Here is a 22973-nt window from a genome sequence, read left to right on the forward strand (position 1 = left end):
AAGAAAATAGTGATAGAAGTAGAAAGTATCAATCTTGACTCATCTTTTGCTCCTAACAATAATTTTTTAGTGTCCAAAAAAATAAAATAAGATAAGATGCTTTTACGGCTCAATTTAATTTTTTTAGTTACATATTTATGATCGTGGTGGTCAAGGCATAAATTTTTATACTTTTGGATCTATATGAATTTTGGAAGGGTGGGCTTACACCTAAACCCTACCGACTCTTAAATAAAAAAATAAATGAAGAAAATAAAGATTTTCGAACTAGAAAGTAACAAACTCAAAAAATCACTTCCGCTAACTTATGATACTATATATTATGAGATCATTTATTTTGGTACAAGGATGTCATAATCACTTTTGGTCATTAGATATGAAATTCAATAGATAAATGTGTGTCCGAACATTCGAGAAAAAAAAAATTGTGACATTTTTGTATCAAAAATAAATAGTCTCATTGTATACATTTTTCTAATTTATTTTATACAATTTCCACATTTCTTATGTTTTTTTCCGAACATACCAAAAAACATATGAAAAATGCAATAAAAGTGACGCTTTATTTATTTTGATAGGGCCTCAGTCCAATCAAACCATTTTCCAAACTAAACTAATAAATACTGGAGGAGAAAGGCACCAACTCAAAAGGTTGTAGTTTCTATAAGGGGTGCAGTTGGCATATAGATACATCCGTAACTGTAGAGTTAAGGTTTGCCTTTAAAGTTTATCATGGTATATATTTTTGATGTAAAATGTTTTTAGGATTGTCTCAAAAAAAAATTTTATATTTAATTATAAAATTTTAAATTTAAAAAATAGTTAAAATCAAGTAGATCTTTAAAACATATAAAAATCTTGAAAACCTTGAAAATGGTCAATGTAGATAATATGTTGTAAAATGTACTATTTCTGATATTAAAAATCTTTTTATTTTTCATGGTCATACATCTCGATGTCCAGATGATCAATCAAAGGGTTTTTCAACATTAAAACTAAATTTTTCGATGGATTTTTGAGGTACATTCATAGCTTCACATTATAAGATTGCAACCTTATATAAACTTTTTCCTTCTATAAGGCTTAGATTTTATGAAAACAAAGAAAAGTCCCACCTCGAATCCCCTTCTAGAAAGCAATTCGGGAGTCAAAAGTTTCATGATGATTTAAAATTAATTTCCGATATAGACTATAAAATTTGAAGTTAAAAAAATAGTACAAATCATGTGTACATGTAAAAACTAATTATTAAGGCGAAATGAACTGTCAAATAATGTATTACAATATACATTATTTTTAAAACTTAGAAATATTATTTTTTTCCACAATAATTTTTCTAAGAACATTTTCCAACTGAAAAAGTTTTGAGGTGAGGCTTTACTTGGCGAGGCTTCAGCCCTATCAAAACATTTTCCAAATCAAAAACCCCTATTGGTCCCTTGAATCCGATCGGCATCTACTATACAGGGGTGGGCCTTCCAGCCTCTTAGTGAGCAGCTGATTCGAAACCCTAAAAACCAGAAGCACTCTTCCATGCGCGATCGTCGTTGATCCGTAACCATGAGTCATTAACGTGGACAAAGCTAGAGGTTTTACTCGATGAAGTTGTCAAAATGGAAAGAAATTAGGGTTTGCCTGTTGAATTCTCATTAGAGCAGATCAAGATGCAGATATCTAGGTTTTCCAAGGAAGACCCATGATTATAAGGAGATCTCGGGTATCATCCATTGGAAATTGGTGAGGTTCAAAATTTGCGGCATTTTTTTTAAAGTGGAGGAACCTGCCGTTTGAGTAGAGAAAGTAGGTTTAGCCTATGAATTATCTGCAAGTTTCGAAAATTTTGGAGGAGTATAGGGTGTTTGAATAATTTGGAGGAGTATTGGATCTTCTCTTCTTCATTTACTGATCACTGAAAACTACAGTTTTGAAGAAGAAAGTTAAGTTATGGGGGGAAAACCAGGATTGAGCTCTGCCATGGCTCCTGTAAGTCTGAAAACCGACTATTTCAACCTTTCATTCAGGAACTTCAAGCTCAAAACAAAGCAACAGGAGCTTCTGATAAGAGTAACCGCTCTGGGTTTGATCTATGTCTTGGCCTTCATCACTAGGTTATTCAGTGTTCTGAGATATGAGAGTATGATCCATGAATTCGACCCTTACTTTAACTATAGAACAACACTGTATCTCACTGAGAAAGGATTTTATGAGTTCTGGAACTGGTTTGATTCAGAGAGCTGGTACCCATTAGGTCGAATTATAGGGGGAACTTTGTACCCTGGTCTCATGGTGACCGCTGCTTTGATCTATTGGACTCTGAGGTTTTTGAGCTTCGCTGTTCATATTCGTGAAGTTTGTGTTTTAACTGCTCCATTTTTCGCTTCAAACACAACTTTGGTCACTTATTTATTTGGGAAAGAGATTTGGGATTCAGGAGCTGGTCTTGTAGCCGCTGCCCTAATTGCTATTTGCCCCGGCTATATTTCTCGGTCGGTTGCTGGTTCTTATGATAATGAAGGAGTGGCCATTTTTGCATTGCTTTTGACCTTTTATTTGTTTGTGAAGGCAGTCAATACTGGATCTTTGGCCTGGTCTTTAGGTTCAGCATTTGCTTATTTCTATATGGTATCTGCTTGGGGTGGTTATATTTTTATCATTAATTTGATACCACTTTATGTTTTGGTGTTGCTTGTTACTGGGAGGTATTCGATGAGGCTTTATATTGCATATAATTGCATGTATATATTGGGGATGCTGCTCGCTATGCAGATCCGCTTTGTTGGGTTTCAGCATGTTCAATCTGGGGAGCATATGGCTGCAATGGGTGTCTTTTTCTTGATGCAAGTAAGTTTATTCTTTACTCTCTTTCACTGAGAAAAGCATTTCCTTAGATTTTCTAATGGAAGCAATTCATTATTTTGAATTTTTATGGTATATTAATTTCTTCCATTTGAGTTCACTATATTGGTGGGCACGTTAGGATACCATTGTATTAATTTCTAGGGAAGAATTGATGTCTGTTTGTTTGGATTCTAATGAGTTCAATCCGTGTCATTGGTATGTGCAGTGGAATGTTTCTTGTACAGACCATAATCTTCTTGAAGTGAAAGATTATCGACCTTTACCATGCTTTGTAACACTCAATTATGGAAGAAACTCCATGATTATCAACCGAATGCTATTGGCAATTACTTGTTTTTTTTTGGTCTGTTTTCTATGGGACACTTTTAATCATTAAAGAACTCGTTCAAACAACTGATGAACTACACAAATTATTATTTTCTTTGGTGGTTAAAGTTGCAATACTCCCCATAATAATGAATTTAAGAGAAATAGAGAATCACCTTTCACAATTGGCATTCTAAAGTTAAACGCTTACTGTATTTTCAAGGAAGAGATCTAGCTTCTGCCTTATGACTGGTGGTATACTGGTATTGTTTATAATTAGCTGAAACTCTTTTTGGAGGAGTTTTGACTGTTTCTTGAAACAAGTGAAAATGTCATGGATCCTTAAGAGCAGCATGATATCAGATTCTTTTCTGTGGTTTCCTGTCCAACATGGCACTTCTTTCCATGTTGATCACATGGACAAGAGAGAATCTTGTGATGCTTATGTAATGTGTGTGGATTTGAGAAATAAAACTTTGTGGTTCGATTAAAGGTGTGGTTGAAGATAAACAGAGCCCTCTTACCAATTTTAATGGAGAGCAAGTAACGGCTTAAGCAACTGAAAAATGGGGTTCTAATGCAGTGATGTTTTCTTCCTTCTTCTCAACACATCCTATTATGGCTTTAGCTCATACTGTTCCAGGAAATTCCATTATTGTCTACAACAGGGCGATCTAGCATGAAATTGGCATTTAGGCGGATTTTGATCGCATTTGGTTCTCCTTTCCTATTAGACTTGGAAATGAGTTACTTTGTTCTTAGACTTTGAAATGAGTTACTTCCTTCTTCGTGTGGATATCATATCTGAGCCTATTGTTGCTTTGAGCACTAATGACCTTGTTTCCTTTTTATAGCGAGTGTTATTGGTCATGCCATGGCATTCTTTAACATCAGAAAATTAGACCATGCCAGAATCAAATATCTAGGCTCAAAGAATTTTAGCGTGTCAAGACAAACATGCTCTATGGTAAAAGTAAGAAAATTCTTGTATGAACCTGGATAACTTCTCAAATACTTTATATTCCATCTCTATGTGTTAGCTCATAGGGTGAGAAGCTAGTAAAACCATTCAGAATACATAATTCTAAAGCTAGTGTTTGATATAAATATATGAGTGATTTCATGCGAATAGTTTTACAGTAATATAATAAAACAATCTTTGAAAACCATGCTATGGCTGTTTGTTGGATCTCAATTTTTAAGCATGTACTCTTTTTCATTTTAATGAATAATCACGAAAAACATAATTTGAAAACACACCCTAAAAGTGGTTTTTTAACCCACATGGGCCGCTCATTTTGTGAGATGCTTAGATCTAGTCCTTATAAGGATTTTTTTTTCCTTTTTGAAATTTTTTAGATGGCTTTGTTATAACTAGAAGAACAAATGTTAAAAAAGAAAATTTTGATTTTGAACTCCTAAAGGCCTAGATCTTAAAGTTCACCAATGATGGTCTAGATTCTTTGTTGGAGGGTGACTCATTTCTAAGGTGATGGGTTTCGATATGCTACGAATACTTTATTTTGTTTTTAGTCTTTTCATGACTTCAAAGCTCATTCAAGTTTTTCCAAGCCAACTGTTTAACTGGACAAGTCAAATCAGTTTTGACAATGAATAAGTTGACCACAGAGTTTTAAGTTCTTGATTGGTGATTATCCTGTCACCTGGATGTTGCCTTGTCATCTACTTAATGCTCACGTACTTAATTTATATTTTCAGTGAAATTTTTGTTATTAGTAAATTATATAAATGAATAAATAATAATAAAGGAAAACATAAATAACTAAAGGATAAGAGCTGTATGGTCTGATTGTGGACATTGGTCCAATGAGTTATCCTTGGTTTCACTGGCCATCCTTTTCCTAGAAGGCTAGAACCCTGTATGGATGGTTTCATCAGGGTATATGCAACGTTCTAAAGGGAGCTTTGAGACAATTTGAGGCTTTGGTTGGTTGGGATGCATTGATTATAACAATTTGCATTTGAAGAGAAATGTGTTAGTTGTCTACCTGATTCCCTCTCAAAGTTCACTTATTTTCTCCACCAAAGTCTCCAACACTCGGTAAATATGGCTTATGGCATATTACTATATTAATAGACGCTGAGAAAATACTGTAGGCTTTGGGACACTCTTTTATATGATTTTTTGGGGTAATTGCTGCAACTGCTGATCAATGAACATCAGGTTCTGCAAATTTTAGTTTTGTGACAGGCTTTGTTCTTGTATTGTTAGTATTTGAATCTAGTAGTTGAATGAATGCTACAAATGGAAGATGACTCAGTGAATGGGAAAAGCTTATTGTATAAAATCGTTGCTTTGATTTCTATGTTAGATGTTTTGTTGTTGTTAATCTAACTGTGATGTTTTGTTTGCCATTTTTGTTCCTGGCTTGAAGTTGTGTTCATATTTATCCCAACCACATATTCCCTTATTCCCTTTGATGGTTAATGTTTTTCTATGAGATTATGAATAACTGGGAAAGTGTTGTCTTTCTTACTCATGTCTACCTCCCTTGCACAATTTCTGATTCTCATATGTTTCTAGTTCAGGTATTTTATTTCTTGGATTGGGTTAAACACCTGCTGGGTGATGCGAAAAAGTTTCAATCTTTCTTGAAAATTACCGTGACTTGTGCGGTAAGTGTAGGTGCCCTTGCTCTTGGTGTTGGAATGGCATCTGGCTATATTTCTCCATGGACTGGCCGGTTTTACTCCTTACTGGACCCAACTTATGCAAAGGATCATATCCCTATCATTGCATCTGTCTCTGAGCATCAACCGACAGCGTGGTCATCTTTCATGTTTGATTTCCACATTCTGCTTTTTCTCTTTCCAGCGGGGCTTTACTTTTGTTTTAAGAGATTGTCAGATGCTACGATCTTTATCCTTCTTTATGGTCTTACAAGTATGTATTTTGCTGGTGTGATGGTTCGGTTGATTTTGGTGGCAACACCTGCAGTATGCCTTATTAGTGCTATTGCAGTATCTGCCACCATAAAAAACTTAACCTCACTTATAAGGACGAAGAGCAAGATTCCACATACAGGATCTGCCAAGGGAACAAGTAGTGTAAAGGCATCAGCTAAGGTGGGTACTTCTTTTCATTGATCTGCTAAATTATTTGAAGTGAAAATCTCGAATGAATATCTTGAATTGCTTATCTCCAGGGCCTTTCTGAATTTTTACAGTCAAAATCTGGCTATGGTTTCTTCTCTTATCTTGTTCCTTGGATCTGCAATGTTTATAGATAAAATTTGAAGATGTCATTATTTGTCTGCCATAATCATCATCCGAGCCTTATCCCAACTATTAGGTGTCGGCTATGAATCCTGTTTTGCCATTCCGATTGGCTCAGGATTCATGAAAAATATTGTTTTTGTAGTAGCTAGCTTTTGAGGATGAATATCTTTACTTTTTTTTTTTGGGGAGGGGGGGGGGGGGGATTTATTGTTAACTTATTCACTGGTTAGAAACTCCATTCTAGATAGAAAATAACATGTGTTTTCTCAACTTATTGTTCTTTGGGTGGAGAACTTGGACATTGCATCATTTTCACCCTTTATTAATGTTTGAAAACAGTATTACCTGATCTTTCATTAGTAAAATCTCATATTGCCATTGGTTGTGTAACAGGCTTATCAGGATCAATCTCTGCCTTTTCAAAGGAATGGCGCTATTGCTTTACTAGTCGGTGCATTTTATTTGCTCGCTAGATATGCGATACACTGCACCTGGGTCACATCAGAGGCATATTCATCTCCTTCAATAGTCCTGGCTGCAAGAGGTGCCTATGGTGGTAGGGTTATCTTTGATGACTATCGTGAAGCCTACTTCTGGCTACGGCAAAATACTCCTCCTGATGCGAAGATCATGTCTTGGTGGGATTATGGGTACCAGATAACAGCCATGGGAAATAGAACTGTTATTGTAGATAACAACACATGGAACAATACCCATATTGCGACTGTTGGCCGTGCTATGTCATCATACGAGCCTGAGGCATATGAGATAATGCAATCACTTGATGTTGATTATGTGCTTGTTGTATTTGGGGGGGTTACTGGTTATTCTTCTGATGATATAAACAAGTATGCACGAGAAGTTATTTCTTGTTGGCATTAACTTTCTCTTTTCCCCCTATATCTGGTGTATGAAGTGCTGATAATTAATTATCTTAGCCATAACCATTAGCATATTTATATTTTTGGAGTAGCTTTCCTTTTGTATTTCCATGATTTTGTGCTTTTCTTGGTTTGCATCTGTGCTGTTCCTTTTGCTGAACATGAATTGCATGTTAAACAACAGATTTCTATGGATGGTACGTATTGGAGGTGGTGTTTTTCCAATCATTAAGGAGCCTGATTATCTTGTGAATGGCGAATACCGTGTGGACAAAGGCGCAGCACCAAAAATGTTGAATTGTCTCATGTAAGTTCTTATCCTTGGTTGAGTTAAAGGGCTAGGCATCCATTATATTCATGCGATAGCAACAATTGGGTGTGGGTCTTTTGTTTTATATTTCTAATTTCTAGGAATTAGAAATTTAAATTTCTGATTTTATCGTAAATCATTGCATATAGTATTCCTGGTCCGAATCAGCGTATTTGTATTTTACTCCCTGAAACACTTCCTCAGCCAGGTGTGGGCAGAATAGCAGAGCAAGTATTAGAAATGTCTCCCTCATCATTAATATACTTGCTCATTGTAATAGTGGCCTTTTGAGAGAATCGATAACTGCATTAAATGTTTTTCTGTGCGTTTGTTGAATGATCCATTTGGTGATTCGTCACCTATATACCCCACTAATTTATGTGCTTTCTAATACTCACATTCTTCTGAACAGGTACAAGCTCTCATACTACCGTTTTGGAGAGTTGACTACAGAATATGGAAAACCCCTTGGGTATTTCTCCTTTCTTACTTGAACGCACATACACACATGAGAGAGAGAGAGAGGGGTTCACTGTTGGTCAAACATGTTCCTATAATTTGATTTGCTGAAAATTTGATTTTTTTTTTATAGATGGGATCGTGCACGGGGGGTGGAAATAGGGAACAAGGATGTGAAGCTCGAGTATCTTGAGGAAGCATTCACGACGTCTAACTGGATCGTTCGGATCTACAAAGTCAAGCCTCCCAGCAACCGATGGTGAGGCCAAGCTTTTGATATTTATAGGAAAAGTAGAAAGTAGGATAGAAATGAGGTTTTTTCTTTGGACGGGAATGCAACAATCTAGATCAAAGTGCAGAGCTTGAGATTTTCCGGTATGTTATTATCTATGCTAATGTAAAAGTGATATTTAATGTGTTGCTTGATGGTGGTCATTTATGACAAAAAAAATGCTGGCCATTTCTTACTGGATTATGGGACTTGTGTGACTCTCTAAATCTAGGTTTTTGTGTTCATTCAAGAATTCTGATCCAGGTCCCTTGAAGGGAATGAGGTTTTTTTCACGGGTGTTTATTAGGGCTGTGACTTTATGATATTTGGTAAAGTTGCTTTGAAATTCCACTGGAAAATGAAGTTCTGTCGTCAGAAACAGTTGTGATGGCCTTCAAATTTATTTCCAACCCTAACTAATGGACCTTGGAGCTCCAAAGAGTGGTGCAAGATTTGGACTTGTAATAGATGATCCAAAAAACATGTTACGAGCTAGACCACCTTTAGGGTTTGAATTTATTTTTAGTTCCATGATTGTTGAGGCTGAGATGATTGGTTTGCAAGTTTTTTCAATACAGGAACTGCATTTTCTTTTTGTTAAATTTGAAGTGTGGCTTTATTAAATTGTAGCCCCGCAAAGTACTTTTCCTTGTCCCCTATATTGAATGAAGTTATATGTTAAGTAAGAATGAAGTTATATGTTAAGTAAGAATGAAGTTATATTTTGGTAAGGATGTTTCAGTAATTAGGAAAATTGATTTGGGAAATAATAACTGCATCGATAGCAGCATATATAAAGTTATCATACATTTTCATCTCCAGTAATATGTATTTTGACATTGGATTAATGTGGCATAGAATCCGGATATCCATCCATAACTAATGTTGTTTTAAAATATTTATCATGTTAATACAGAATAAGGATTTTTATATATAAGGCAATATTATAGAAAATAATAAGGAGAGCGTTAATAAAACTTAACGAAATTATCGCTAATATATTTTAATTTTAATAAAATTGGAAAAAAAATCCCAAACTTTCATACCAACTTCGTTCACACATTTTTTCTTAATTTTTATGATTTTTCGGATGAAAATGCCTTTTATGATAGTCTTTTTACTGTAATAAACATTACGGTATTTTGTACCGTAATGTTCTTAAATTTCTTTACGGTCATAAAAAGATTGTAATGGTTCAAAGTCTATTGGAATTCTAAGAGATTTTAGACCATTACGGTCTTTTTATTATCTTAATGATCTGTAATGAGTATTACGGTATTCAAAGTACTGTAATTTTGTCATGCCATTTCCATTACGGTAGAAAGACTACCATGAAGGCATTTTCTTTTAAAAAATTGTGAAAATTGATAAAAAGGGTGTTAGTGAGATTTAGAAAGTTTGGGTTTTTTTTAAAATTTTGTTAAAATTAAAGTATATTAGACATAATTTCTCTAAAACTTATTAAGAATGTTATTCTCATGGTTGTAGTGGCTGTTATAAAGGTTGCTAGTGGCTGTTATTCTCATGGTTGTAGTGGCTGTTATAAAGGTTGCTGGCATTGGCTGTTGCCTAAAATTTGGCCAAATATAGGGCGATATTCTGAAAAAACAGTCCTCATGCCCGTGATTAAAAAAGAAACGGTCCATTGTGCCATGTCAGAAAGGGCATTGTAATTGTAATGGCCCTACTCAGCTTAAAAAAAAGAAAGAAAAAGGGTGTGGTTTGTATAGAGCCGAGGCTCTAAACAATCAAAGTAAAGTACACCTTAAAATAGTGTTAAAAGATGTTTCAATACCGGAAATCTTCGTGATGGCTTGAAATTTTATTTTTATTTTTAATGATAAAATTTTTAGAGCTTAAAAAATAGTGTACATCGAGCAGATCTACGATTACTAGAAAATTGACGGTCTGAAAAAACATTATAAGATGCACTATTTCCAATACTTTAGATCTATTTTTTCTTTTGTCTATACATTTTGAGGTCAGATGGTCAATTTGAGGATTTTGAGCATCGAAACAACTTTCTTGTTGTGAAAGTCATAGGTGGTTCAAATTTGGACAAAATAATGTTTTGAAACACAACAAATTGGATTGGGAATTGCTGATCCATATGATGATCTAGGTTTCCCCCTAGAATCACCATATACCATTGTTTTGATAATTTTTACCATTATTGTGATAATTCGTTTCACCGATTTTTTACTGAGTCATTCAATCTGGATTGCAAATTCAGGGGTTTCCCCCTAGAAGCACCATGTACCATTGTTTTGATAATTTTTACCATTATTGTGATAATTCTTTTCACCGATTTTTTACTGAGTCTTTCAATCTGGATTGCCAATTCAACCGATTAAGATAGGTGTGTGACTATGAATAGGCAATATAGAACCTGATTTCGGGTTTTAAAGCACCAGCACAAATAATATCCTTTTAAATTGGGAGAATGGAGAACCCCACGATGAACAGATGACGATTTCAGTATTGAAGACTAGAGAGAGGAGAGAGAGAGAGGCCTTGGAACTTCTATCTATAGTTGTGGTGTTGAGCAGGGGGCAGAGAGAGAGAGAGAGAGAGTAGTGGGACTTCTGCATTACTCTCAGTATATTTCAGGAAATTAACATTTTCCAATTCCTAATCAATAATTTATACACAGATATAATCCTTTCAGAAGAATTTATATCTACTTGTTTATATTTCTCTAACATATGTAATCCTTTCAGAAGAATTTACATCTACTTGTTTATATTTCTCTTGTGAAACCAGCAAACTTCAGCGAAGCTTTCATCCTTCCATTTCCTATTCTTTCCCTCCTGTTAAATGATCATTCCAGCTTCCAATCAAAAGGATAGTTGTCATTATAACTGCAAGCCCCAGGAAATACCAAGTAAATCCAGCCAAAATAACCCTTAACCAGTAGCTATTCACTATGTGTAGAGCAGCAGAGCCAGCAATATGCTCATCAAGCCCACCATGGCTGCCTTCATCTCTCAAACCAACAGTCATGGCAGCAACCAAACCAAGTGTGACTGGAATCTCGAGAGGCACCGAAATCCTTCGATCTTTGTACACATTTGTGGGTAGTTTTTCTTTGCTCGATCCTTTCGACTGGTTTGTTTGGTTCCAAGAGGTCTTTATTTCCTCTTTGTTTTTGGTGGTTGGGGTGAGAGCGGGTTTTGGAACCCAGTACTCGCTTTGGCTCGAATTGGCGGGAATTTGGCGAGGGGGTAAGGGGTTCTGGAGCCGCCTTTTTGCTGCTTCTTCGAGTTTTTTGGTTTGAGGGTGCCGGATTCTTTTGGCTACACTGATTTTTTCAGGGTTTTTGGTGTCGGATTTTGTGGGAGTAGGGGATTGTTTGGTCCACCACTGTGAAATTGATCTGATGGTTTGCATGGCTGATCTTGTTGCTGCCCTCTGTAGATCTGATTCCTGGTAGATGGTTTTGGTCAGAGAGAGAGAGACAGAGAGGGAGATGGCTGATTAAATTTGAGCAGGCATTACCTCTGGCCCCGCATGGTGAGATTTTTCAGTTGATTTTTGCATCTTCTCATTAAATTTTTTCTGCAATCTTTCAGCATCCACAAAAACATTTGCAACCCGAGCTCCGACTGTGTTGTCGTTGTTCATCCGAACATTGCCCCTTGGCTGCTTCGACATCAAAAATTCCAAAGCCGCTAATTTTGACCTCTCCACTACCCTGTGATTAATTGGAGAAACAAAGTTTATCAACGTTCTTTAAGGGAAACAGAGAGAGAGAGAGAGAGTCTCACGATATGCAATCGACTGGGCAAGCTTGAATCGCAGCTTCAATGGTATCCTCTGGATCAGCCCACTGAGACACCACCCTGGCTCTCCCATACACAGCTTCAATGGCGAACGTGTTACGAGCAGCGAGTGCGCATTTCAAGCACCCCACACACTTCACTTCGTCGACAAACACCGCCCTCTGCTCGTTCGCTGAACCGAACCAGGTCGAGTAGATCGGCTTCCCTGTGTAACCCTTTACCTCTGCCATTTTACCCTGTTCCTGCTTAATTCACGACATATACTCAGTGTGAGAGAGCATAGATTACAGAGAGAGAGAAGCCATGGACAGGCAGAGATCCTCATTCAGACCGTTTTTTCTTCTCAACTGTGACTTCAGCAAAACTTCTCTCTCTCTCTCTCTCTCTCTCTCAAATCTCAAACCATTCTCTCTCTCTCTCTCTCTCTTTCTCTCTCAAATCTCAAACCATGAAAGAAAAGAGGCCAGCTCCACCTTCAAATAATCACAGACACAAAACAAGAACAAATGCCTAGCTTCTAATATTTTCAGTTCTTCAAACAAAGGAAGTAATACAGAGAGCTTAACAAATTTAAACAACATAGTGGCTAAATTTCAGCCCAAATTTACTGCAAATTTCTATTCTCTTATTCAGGTTTTTGCACCTCGAAAAGGAGAGGGAGAGAGAGAGATTACCTTGTCATAAGCCAACCTAGAACAAGGATCAGAGAGAACAGAGTAAGCCTGGTTAAGAATTATGGCCATGTCATGGCCAGCAGGCCCTGCGATATCAGGATGGCATCTCTTTTGCAGTGATCGATATGCATTCTTTATCTGTGACTGATCAGAAGTGCTGTCGATTCCGAGTAGCTCATAAAGATCACAGTCCAGCTCTTGAGAGAGGTTACAACTCATACTCCTCAATGCATTTCTCTGTGATTTTCTGGGATTGAAGTTCCTGGTTTTTGAAGGTTTAATGGCAGGGTGATAGGGCCCATTTATCAGAAGGCCTGAACAAGGAGCCATCCTTCTTTAGAATTTAGAAAGAGTGATAGAGGTGACCCTCTTATCTATGGGAATAGATATTTCGTTGCGCTTTTGAAAGTGATAGAGAGAGAGAGACAGAGAGAGAGAGAGAGAGAGAGAGAGAGAGGCAATCCTTTTTTTGCTGAGAACTGGGAAGAGAGAGAGCACCGGGAATATGTGCTCGCGCCTATCAAATATCTCGAGTCTGGACTGGTGCTTGCACACTGGGCCGGTTGGATCGGTTTTGGTTTGGTGATTTATTCGGATATTTTAAAAAAATTTAATTAAATATTTTAAAAAATAATATAAAATTTTAAAAAACTAAAAGATTTGTTTGTAATGTATTTGGAAAGTATTGAAACACAAAGGCTCCCCATGAAGATGTGTAAATAGAATACTTGATTAGGTGTATAATAATTTTTATTTTTATACTTTTTCATCATTTTTTAAAATATTATAAAAATACTCTAAGACACAAATTGATTGTTTAAAATCTATTTTGTCATTAATATTCAATTTTATTCAGATGTACCTTGTTTAATAGTGCCTTATATATATATTTTATTTTTAATACCCTTTTTGACCGTCTAGGATTTTCCCGATTGGCCGATTGATCCGGCTGGTTTGGCCCGGTTGATTTTTGGAACACTGGTCTCAACACATGTAGTTGTCGAAGAGAAGATTAAAAGGTACCGAAGTCTTTGATACTCTTTATGGGTGCTTTCTCGATCTTCCCGCCAGCGTTTGCAGGCGCCAAGCGCTGTTAGAATCCTGTTACGCAAAGAGAGAGAGAGAGAGAGAGAGAGAGAGAGAGAGGCCATAGCCGTTGGTAGTGCCTTAATGTCAGTATCCATAGCCAGTAAGCTTATACCGCACAACCCATTTCTCTCTCTCTTAGGATCAACCAAAACCATTTCACAATTGAAGCAAATCCACGCCCAAATGCTCAAAACCACCATGTTCCAAGACTCTCTCTCATTGACCAAATTACTCTCTCTCTACCTCCTCTCTGAACCTCCTCTTCTAGGCCATGCTCGATCAGTTTTCGACCAAACAGAGAATCCCAACACATTCACCTGCAACTCCGTGATCCAATCCTACGCCAAAACCATTGGCCCTGAGGAAGCCATTGCCTTCTATGCTCAAATCTTACATAAAGGTACAAAGCCCAACTGGTATACTTTTGCTCTTCTCTCTAAAGCTTCTGCTAATCTTGGAGATTTACAGGTGTCCATGGAGATTCACTCTCAGGCCATTAAGCTTGGGCTTGATCAGGATGCCTTTGTAATGAATTCTATGTTGCATGCTTATGCCTCCTGTGGGGGTATGGAATTTGCCCATGAAATGTTCAATGAGATGGCTCATAGAGATGTGGTCTCATGGACGGCTGTGATTGCTGGATATGCGAGGAATGGACGGTCCAGAGAAGCCCTGGAGCTCTTCTTCTTGATGGGGGGCAAGGATTTCATGCCTGATGAAATCACCATGGTTACTGTGATCAATGCGTGTTCAAGATTAAAGGATTTGCAAATGGGTAGAGAGATAGAGAGAATGGTTCATGAAATGGGGGTTGGGTCAAATGTTTATATTATGAATTCTTTGATAGATATGTATGCCAAATGTGGGTGCATGGATATATCCTGTGAGTTATTCAATAAAATGGGAGAAAAGAATTTGGTTTCATGGAACTCAATGGTAGCAGGCTACGTGAATTTTGGGGACATGAAGTCGGCTCGAGAAATCTTCGATAAGATGCCTGAGAGAAATGTGGTTTCTTGGAGTGCAATGGTCAGTGGGTATTCTCAAAATGGGGAATTCAAAGAAGCCTTGACAATGTATAGTAGAATGAAGGCTTCGGCGGTCCCACCAAATAATGCATCGATAACTAGCGCTATCTCAGCTTGCTCAAATCTGGGGGTTCTTGAATTGGGCCAAAAGATTCACAAAGAAATCAAAGAAAGTAAGATCAAGAGAGATGTTCTGTTAAGCACTGCCCTAGTGGACATGTATGCAAAGTGTGGAGAGTTGGAAAAAGCACAGTTGTTATTTGATGGGATTCAAAAGAAAAGCTTGATTTCTTGGAATGTTATGATAATGGGGCTGGCTATCCATGGGAGAGTGAAGGATTGCCTTGAGACTTTTGCCAAGATGGAGAGAGATGGGTTTAAACCAGATAGTGTGACCTTTGTTGGGGTCTTATCTGGGTGTGCCCATGCTGGTTGGTTAGAAGGAGGGAGGGATTATTTCCATAGAATGAGTGAGATTTATGGGATTAGCCCTAAGCTTGAGCACTATGCTTGTATGGTGGACCTCTTAGGTAGAGCTGGGCTCATAGAGGAGGCCTATGAATTTGTAAAAACCTCAGTTGTGAAGCCTGATGTAGTGATTTGGGGTTCTCTTTTGAGTGCTTGTAAGGTTCATGGAAATGTAGGCATAGGTGAGCTTGTGGCTAGCCATCTTCTAGAGTTGGACCCTGGCCATGGTGGGGCACATGTGCTTTTATCAAATATATATGCAGCTTCTAGTAGGTGGGGTGAGGTGATGGAGGTGAGGAAGAGGATGAGAGAGAGAGGAATTGAAAGTAGGAGGGGTTGGAGTTTGATTGAGCTGGGTGCAACTGTTCATGAGTTTCTAGTTAGAGATGACATGCATCCCCAAATTGGAGAAATCCTTTTCACGCTAAGAGGCATGGAACCACATATGAAGTCAATAGATTAGATCACTGCTAAATTTGATAGACAACATAAATTTACCAGTGTTTCTAGACAGAGGGAATTGAAGTTTGAAGATTTTCCCACAGCTATCAATGTACAATACAGGTCAATTTATTGATATAAATATATTTAGCCTCTTCTTAATAACTGAATGTATCCTAACCTTTGGCCTCTCAATTTCTACGCGTGATTCCAAAATTTATGTAGATATCTCACATCATGGGCTCCTAAAGTGTATTAGCTAAAATATCATGTGGGTATCATACATTCACACAGCTAAACCCCTGCCTATAATTATTTTTAGGACCCCGAGATTTGGGAATCAACCTCATGTACCTAATAACCAACCAAAACAAGGGAAAAATAATCATACACTTTTGATGTGCCTAAAAAATAACACCCTAACATTGATCAAAGAGACAAAAAATTTTGACTGTTGGGTCAAGTATTCACAAACTTAAAACTCATTTTTAGTGAAAATACTCACTTGGTGACTCTAAAGTGGATCTCAAAAATCTCTTGAGCTAGTCTTTCATGGAAATACACTAATTTGCTCTCCAACACATTATTGTTCTTGTAGAGTATAAACTCTGAATTTTAATAATGCTGCAATGAGAATCTCACTACTTTTGCTCAGTTATATCAACATTTAGAACTGGAAACTGAGTGTTGGTCCGTGAATTGTAGCAGCGGCAAGGATGTTAATAAACCAAAGGGGCATGTTTCCTCAAAAGGGAGGAGGGGGAAAGTGAAGGTTGAGGGCAAAAAGGGTTAGAACACCTAGAGGAAGCAAGGCAAAGCCAATGCTTCGAGTCAACCCTGACTTGCTTCTACTGCAGGAGGGCCTAAAGTTCACTTGTAAATGTCATTTAATCATATACATTTACTAATAGTTGTGGTGAGTTGCTAGTTGTTCATTCACTCTCTAGTGGTTAGATCATGGATTTAAGAGCATCAAAACATATAAAAGGGATGCAGACTAGTTTCTTAAGCTTTGTTGACTTTTAGTGGAGGTGTAAACAACACTATCGAAAACATGGCAAAGGTGGAGACTTAAGGGTTGCAATTTCAATTTGGTCTTGTCATGCTTCTTCATGATGGGATCTACTCTCCTAGGATCAGAAAGGGCTACTTTCAATGCCCAAGTAAGATCATCATCATCATCATCAAAGTTTTTTTCTAATTAATTGGAGTCGGCTATAAGAATCTTGGTCCGTCATTCTGGTCTATTAACCCTCAGTGAGTCCATAAGTCTTTATATTTTTTCTTACTACTTCCAACCATATCATTTTAGGTATACCCTTTGCCCTTTTCAAGCCTTCCATTTGATCTAACTCGCACCTCCTAATAGATGTTGTACTAGGTCTGCGTCGCACATGGCTAGCCCACCTAAGTCTACTCTCTCTCATCTTACCACTTATTGGTGCCACACCAAAATTTTTCCGAATGTATTTATTTTAAATTTTACCCTTCTTATTTTGCCACTCATCAATCTTAACATCATAATCTCCGCAACGCTCATTTTATGTGTATATTGGTTTTTAACCGCCTAACATTCTGCACCATAGAGCAAAGCTGGTCTCACATCTATCCTATAGAACTTGTCATTCAGCTTCATTGGTATGCGGCGATCACATAAAATTTTGATTGCATGCCTCCACTTTGCCCGCCCAGATATCCTATAGAAATTGCCCAGCTAAATATTTATTTTATTTCTTAAGTGACATGGTTCTAGATATTTATTTTATTTCTTAAGTGACATGGTTCAAATTGAATTTTTAATGATTCCTTGTTTGATCGAATTCTTCTTTGATGGGTTATTTACTATGAAATTGGAGGATGCATGCTTTACTCGTCTCTCGTCATCTGCTTTGGCTTTTCCTTCTTTCCCTTTTGATGTGAACCAGGTTTCTGATTCATTATTGGTCATGCTGGATTGGGTTTTATTGTTAATCATAGGATGACTGGGTTAGTCAATTAAAGACCCTTGGTGATCTTTGATTAACGTAAATTTACCCACATGTGAAAGTTGTTTAAGACGATAAACTATATTTAAAAATGGTTAAATATATAGATATTTAAATTTTGTGTCTGGTCCAATCGTTTTGACCCGACTCCTTGCCACCCCTAAAATTATCAATTCACATTATGAATATGCATGCTTAATCACACAAAAATTTGTGCCAATTAACTAAGATACATAAGTTATAAATTGAGAACTACTAAAAAAGGATAATTAAGGTTGGCAGGGACTCGAATTTATTCAAGAGAAATGATTTAGGATGTGGTTTGCATGACGTTGCAAGCTTAAAAAAATTAAAGTAAAGTGTACTTCTAAACTTTGTCATAACTCATAAGATGCAATTTTGGAGTGAAATTTTTTTAGGATGGCACGAGAATCCATTTTCATATATGATTATAAAATTTTAAACTTAAAAAATGGTTCAAATCAAATAAATTTATAAATACATGAAAATCTTGAAAAGAGACGGTCCGGATAATGTGTTGCATGATACACCAAAAATAGTACTATATTTAAGATTTGGAATTTTTATTTTCTTCATATCCATATATTGTGATGTGAAAACTATCAATTAGATGTTTTTCCAACGTCAATATAGTTTTTTTTTTTGGATTTTTGAGGTGCACTTTAATGTTATATTTTAAAGTGTCATCGTTATATAAACTTTTTCCAATAATTTATATTATAAGTATTTTACTTGAGAGCAACATTATGGCGCAATACAGCACTCCAGTCCGGACATGGAAGGAGGACTCAAAACACCTCTTGATCACCTGCTAACCCATTTCTACCCTCAAAATGTTAAATTTGGAGCTCTATACAAATGTTGCAAATCTGATAGTTCTATGAAAACCTTGAAATTGATAGTTTGGAGAAAATGGTGCAAGATGGTTCATCCTTCGGGCTTTAAAACAATTTTTTTTTTCCAAATTCATGATTGTAGAGGTCGATAATGGATTTTGCAGTATTTCTTGTCCTCGATCTACTTGATGATAGGGTTTTGAGATGCTACTGTATGCACCTGCAGTCGTGCCAAATCTTTAAGATGGATTTTGTACTTAATTTTGTATTTTATATAATCTTTAACATGGAGAGACTTTATAGGGAAAATATCTCCCTACTTTTTATTTTTTGCTTCCATTTTTCAATAGACCCAAAAATTTAAGTTATTTCTTGCGGCATAAAGTCTCTATCTTTTCTATCATCGTACCCCCTAGACCCTTTTGATCATATATTATTGATCTAAACATTTTGTAAAATGACTCCATCTCTATCTCTTTCAAAACTCTGTATCTTTTCCCTTTCTCTCTCTCTAAAAACTCCGTCTCTCACCTCGTTCATCCTCTCTTTCGCTATCTTATTTGGGCAAGAGGAGAAAGTAATCTTCTTCAATACAAATCTATCTCTATGTTATTTGGGCAAGATGAGCAAATAATCTTCTTCAACACAAAACTAACAAGCATCCAACTTTCCTTCCAAATCAATCCGTTCTCTCTCTCTCCTGACCGACTAGTTTTTTTTTTCTCTTTCTCTGCAATATCGTAAGCCCATTTGAGGTGGATGGTGCGGAAATTTTTAGGAGGGAACAAATCCATAAACCCATTTGAGGTAGATGGCAATGATATTTTTAAAAGGAGATAACAACTTACGGACTCTAATATATGGTCTCTTGTTTGTACAGTCGATGGCCATAGGGAAAGTGGCCATAAAGAAGGTGTCAGAATTACAAAAAAAAATCACTCGAAAGTGGCCATAAAGAAGGTGCCATAATTACAAAAAAAATTCACTCGAATTCATATTCGAGAGGGGAGAGATACAAAGTTTTGAGAGATAGAGATGGAGTCTTTTGACAAAATGTTTAGGTCAATAATATATGGTCAAAGGGGTTTAGGGAGTAGGAAGATAAAAAAGATACAGACTTTATGCCGCAAAAAATAATTTCAATTTTTGTGTCTATTCATAAATGGAAGTAAAAAATAGGAGGTAGAGAGATATTTTCCCTACTTAATATGTAAACAAAAATTAAAAATTAAAAATGATAATTTTTTAGAATAATCTTTAAACATTAATTTTATTTTATTTATTTTTATTTTTGCGGGGACTATCATTATACATCTATCTTAAGAAGGACGTGCCATTGAGGGATGCAAATGAAGTTATGCATCCCGTTCCATCCAATAATGACGTTCCAACTCAATTTAGATTGTGAAAAATAAAAGCTACGCTTTTCAAAGTAGCTCAAAAAATGAAATTGTGATCCAATCGTTTCGAAGGAGTGCTCGTGTACCGTAAATAGCCTAGAAATGGTCAATCCTTTGTCTCTCTTATCAATGGATGGCCATGATGAGCGGCATTCACTCTTTGTTCTTAGGGGGTGGCAATGGACCCGACTTGGGACTCGAGGGTAGACCCGATCTAGGTCCAAGTATGGGTTCAAATATTGGAATCGGTATGTCCGGTTTGCTTCTAAATCTTGGACCTAAACAATTTTTGGGTCTGGGTCCGAGTTCAGGTCCAGTAATATTTTTTAGGTCCTAATATAAGAATATTTAAATATATAGATATTTTAATTATTGGGTCGGATCCTGATTTCATATCATTTTTTTTTTCCCAAACCTGACCCGTTGCCACCATTATTGGTTGATTTATAAAAGCAAGACTATGGGTCATTTTTTTTTTATTTGTTTTTTGAGAAAGTGTAATATTCATTAAGATAATGAAGGGTTGCAAGATAGAGAGAGAAAATAAAATAGAAAAAGAAAGAAATACAAACAGAGCATAACAGAAGAGGAGAGAGAGAGGCAATTAGAGCAAGGCTAAGAACCACTAACCTGTTTAGCCACGGAATAGCCAAGGAATCGGCCTCAGCATTAGCACCACGATGAATATGGATAAAAGAAATATCATGGTCCATCAATGCCAGAAGAATTTCATCAATGATCGCACTAAGTCTCCACGGAACGAGATTTGGCTTAATACACCATGAGATAACATTGGTCAAATCTCCTTCAATTATCACTTTCCGATGTAACTGGTCTAGGCAGGGCGGCACACCCATCCGAAGGGTACAAAGTTCAACTTCATTAATCTCACAAGGATGGAGGCAGCCAGAGTAAGACCAGATCAAGGCACCGGTATGGTCTCGAAGTAACGCTCTAAAACTAGATCGAGCACCCCTCACACTACCATCGAAATTTAGTTTGAGCCAACCTTTTGGTGGCTTCGTCCATACCCGACGAATCAAGGGACGACACTTCTTATAGAAAGAAGGTCTTTGAAGTGGATAAAAAAGAGAAGATTAGGCACCGCTGTCAAAAGGAAGAGAAACATTAGCCCACATAATAATAGTATGCTAAATAACATAGCGCAATGTTAGGAAGTCCCTAGACCGGCCCTCAAAAGTTCTCAAATTCCTCTTTCCAAAGGGTTCAAAGAGAAGCAGCAATCATGATTCTTCCAGATTCATCCCCAATGATGCAAAAGGAGGATTTCATACTTGTTGAAGCAAAATATGGATGTCCTGAGACCACTGACCGTGCCGTTTAGGCAGGCAGGCAAGCAAGCCAATCCCATAATTCTACCATATATTTGCAATTGAGGAAATGATAATCGTATCGCCATCTTTTGTGTAGAACATGCAAACATTAGTGATAATCATGCCCCTCATTTGAAATTGGTCTACAGTAAACAGTCTCCTATAGGCAAAGAGCCATAACCCGGAGAGGCACCTTACACTTCTATAGTTTGGCAAGATGCGTTTTTGTTATCAAAGTATCTATCCCTCCAAATCTCAACATAAAGTGATTTGGTGGAGAAGTTTCCTCTCGGTTCAAGGTTCCAGATCAGCCTATCCTAGTTCCAAGGGAAGAAACAAAAACTGTATAGAGCTTCCAACAATGTGGTGTACTGTAGAAAAACCTTTCTGATGGAGAGAGTGACATCCCACATGGGTTTATGGTCGACTAAGGTGATCAAGCCAGCAACCATAACTCATTTTTGGGTCGACTTCTATATAGTTTGAGAGGGAATTCCCCCCTCCATTTTGCATGTCAAAACCTAGTCGAACGTCCATCCCCAATGAGCATCCTAGTGTAGGCAAAAAATAGAGACCTAACACCTTGTCTACCACGTCAGACCATAGACCGATTCACCGGCACCTCCTAGCATAAGGACCATCAGGATCTTGATCATATTTACCTACATTCACCTTAGCCCAAAGGTGATCAGCATGCACTGGAAGTCTTCACCACCACTTGATAAGCAAGGATTCATTGACTACCCAGAGTTGATAAATGCCCAGCTCCCTAATACTTTCTGGTTGGCAAACAAAGTCCCATTTAATAAAGTAGCATGACTATGGGTCATCTTCACCATTCATCGACAGGGAAAGACGATGGACATCATTTATCAACTTTCCCATCTATCTAAACGTGAGTCTAGATACCAGTGTTATTAGGATCGAACCAGCTATTGAGCTAGTAAGGGACTTGACTAGTCCAAACTGGTTAGAAGGTCGATCGAATCGGTTTTACCAAAAAATATAAAAATATGAATAATATATAAAAAAATATACAATATATTAACAAAAGATACTGCCCAATTTTTTTTGGCCAATCGTACCGGTCCAAATTGGCTGGTCAGATGGACCGAATTTGATCAAACACTAATTTTGATTATTTTTTTACTAAATCAAATCTTAAATTTGGATCAAATCGAGCAAGACGTAGGTCGGTGATCTGACTGGTCAAATCACCTGTCTAGTCTAGTCTTGATAGCTATGCACTAGAGATGCCCTTATTGTTGATGGTGGCTCCTCTGCACGACATCATAAGCTTGGTGCAAAGAGTAAAAATTAGCAGGTGTTTGTTGTAAGGATGAAGTTTCTATAGGGCACAGGCTTTATAAAAACAAAGTAAAGCCTCACCTAAAATCTTCATCTAAAAAGCACTTAGGTATTAAAGCCTCATCTAAAATCTTCATCTAAAAAGCACTTAGGCATTAAAGCCTCACCTAAAATCTTCATCTAAAAAGTACTTAGGCCTTCATGATGGCTCTAAAATCAATTTTCAACATCAATAATTTAATTTTGAGACTAAAAAAATAGTACAAATTTTTATAGATTTG

The 22973-nt window shown here is 36.9% G+C and overlaps 3 protein-coding genes across 3 annotated transcripts; 2 read left to right on the plus strand and 1 right to left on the minus strand.

Moving 5' to 3' along the window:
* Positions 1-1491: 1491 nt before the first annotated feature.
* Positions 1492-8553, plus strand: STT3B (staurosporin and temperature sensitive 3-like b). Its single transcript, XM_006847796.4, has 6 exons — positions 1492-2841; positions 5716-6252; positions 6799-7253; positions 7471-7593; positions 8009-8068; positions 8189-8553. Exons 1-6 carry the CDS (start codon positions 1945-1947, stop codon positions 8316-8318), a joined length of 2202 nt encoding a protein of 733 aa, XP_006847859.2. The 5' UTR covers positions 1492-1944; the 3' UTR covers positions 8319-8553.
* A 2377-nt stretch (positions 8554-10930) lies between these two features.
* On the minus strand, positions 10931-13343 carry LOC18437594 (DNAJ heat shock N-terminal domain-containing protein). Its single transcript, XM_006847797.4, has 4 exons — positions 12783-13343; positions 12094-12350; positions 11825-12020; positions 10931-11752 (listed from the first exon to the last, which is right to left on the minus strand). The coding sequence occupies exons 1-4, from the start codon at positions 13110-13112 to the stop codon at positions 11123-11125; spliced, it is 1413 nt and encodes a 470-aa protein (XP_006847860.1). The 5' UTR covers positions 13113-13343; the 3' UTR covers positions 10931-11122.
* A 360-nt stretch (positions 13344-13703) lies between these two features.
* LOC105420921 (pentatricopeptide repeat-containing protein At2g29760, chloroplastic-like) lies at positions 13704-15973 on the plus strand. Its single transcript, XM_011626343.3, has 2 exons — positions 13704-14271; positions 14340-15973. Exons 1-2 carry the CDS (start codon positions 14251-14253, stop codon positions 15828-15830), a joined length of 1512 nt encoding a protein of 503 aa, XP_011624645.1. The 5' UTR covers positions 13704-14250; the 3' UTR covers positions 15831-15973.
* Positions 15974-22973: the final 7000 nt, after the last annotated feature.

This window comes from Amborella trichopoda, chromosome 9, assembly GCF_054954075.1.
Source record: "Amborella trichopoda isolate Santa Cruz 75 chromosome 9, AtrichopodaSantaCruz75HAP2 v2.0, whole genome shotgun sequence".
Classification (NCBI taxonomy): Eukaryota; Viridiplantae; Streptophyta; class Magnoliopsida; order Amborellales; family Amborellaceae; genus Amborella; species Amborella trichopoda.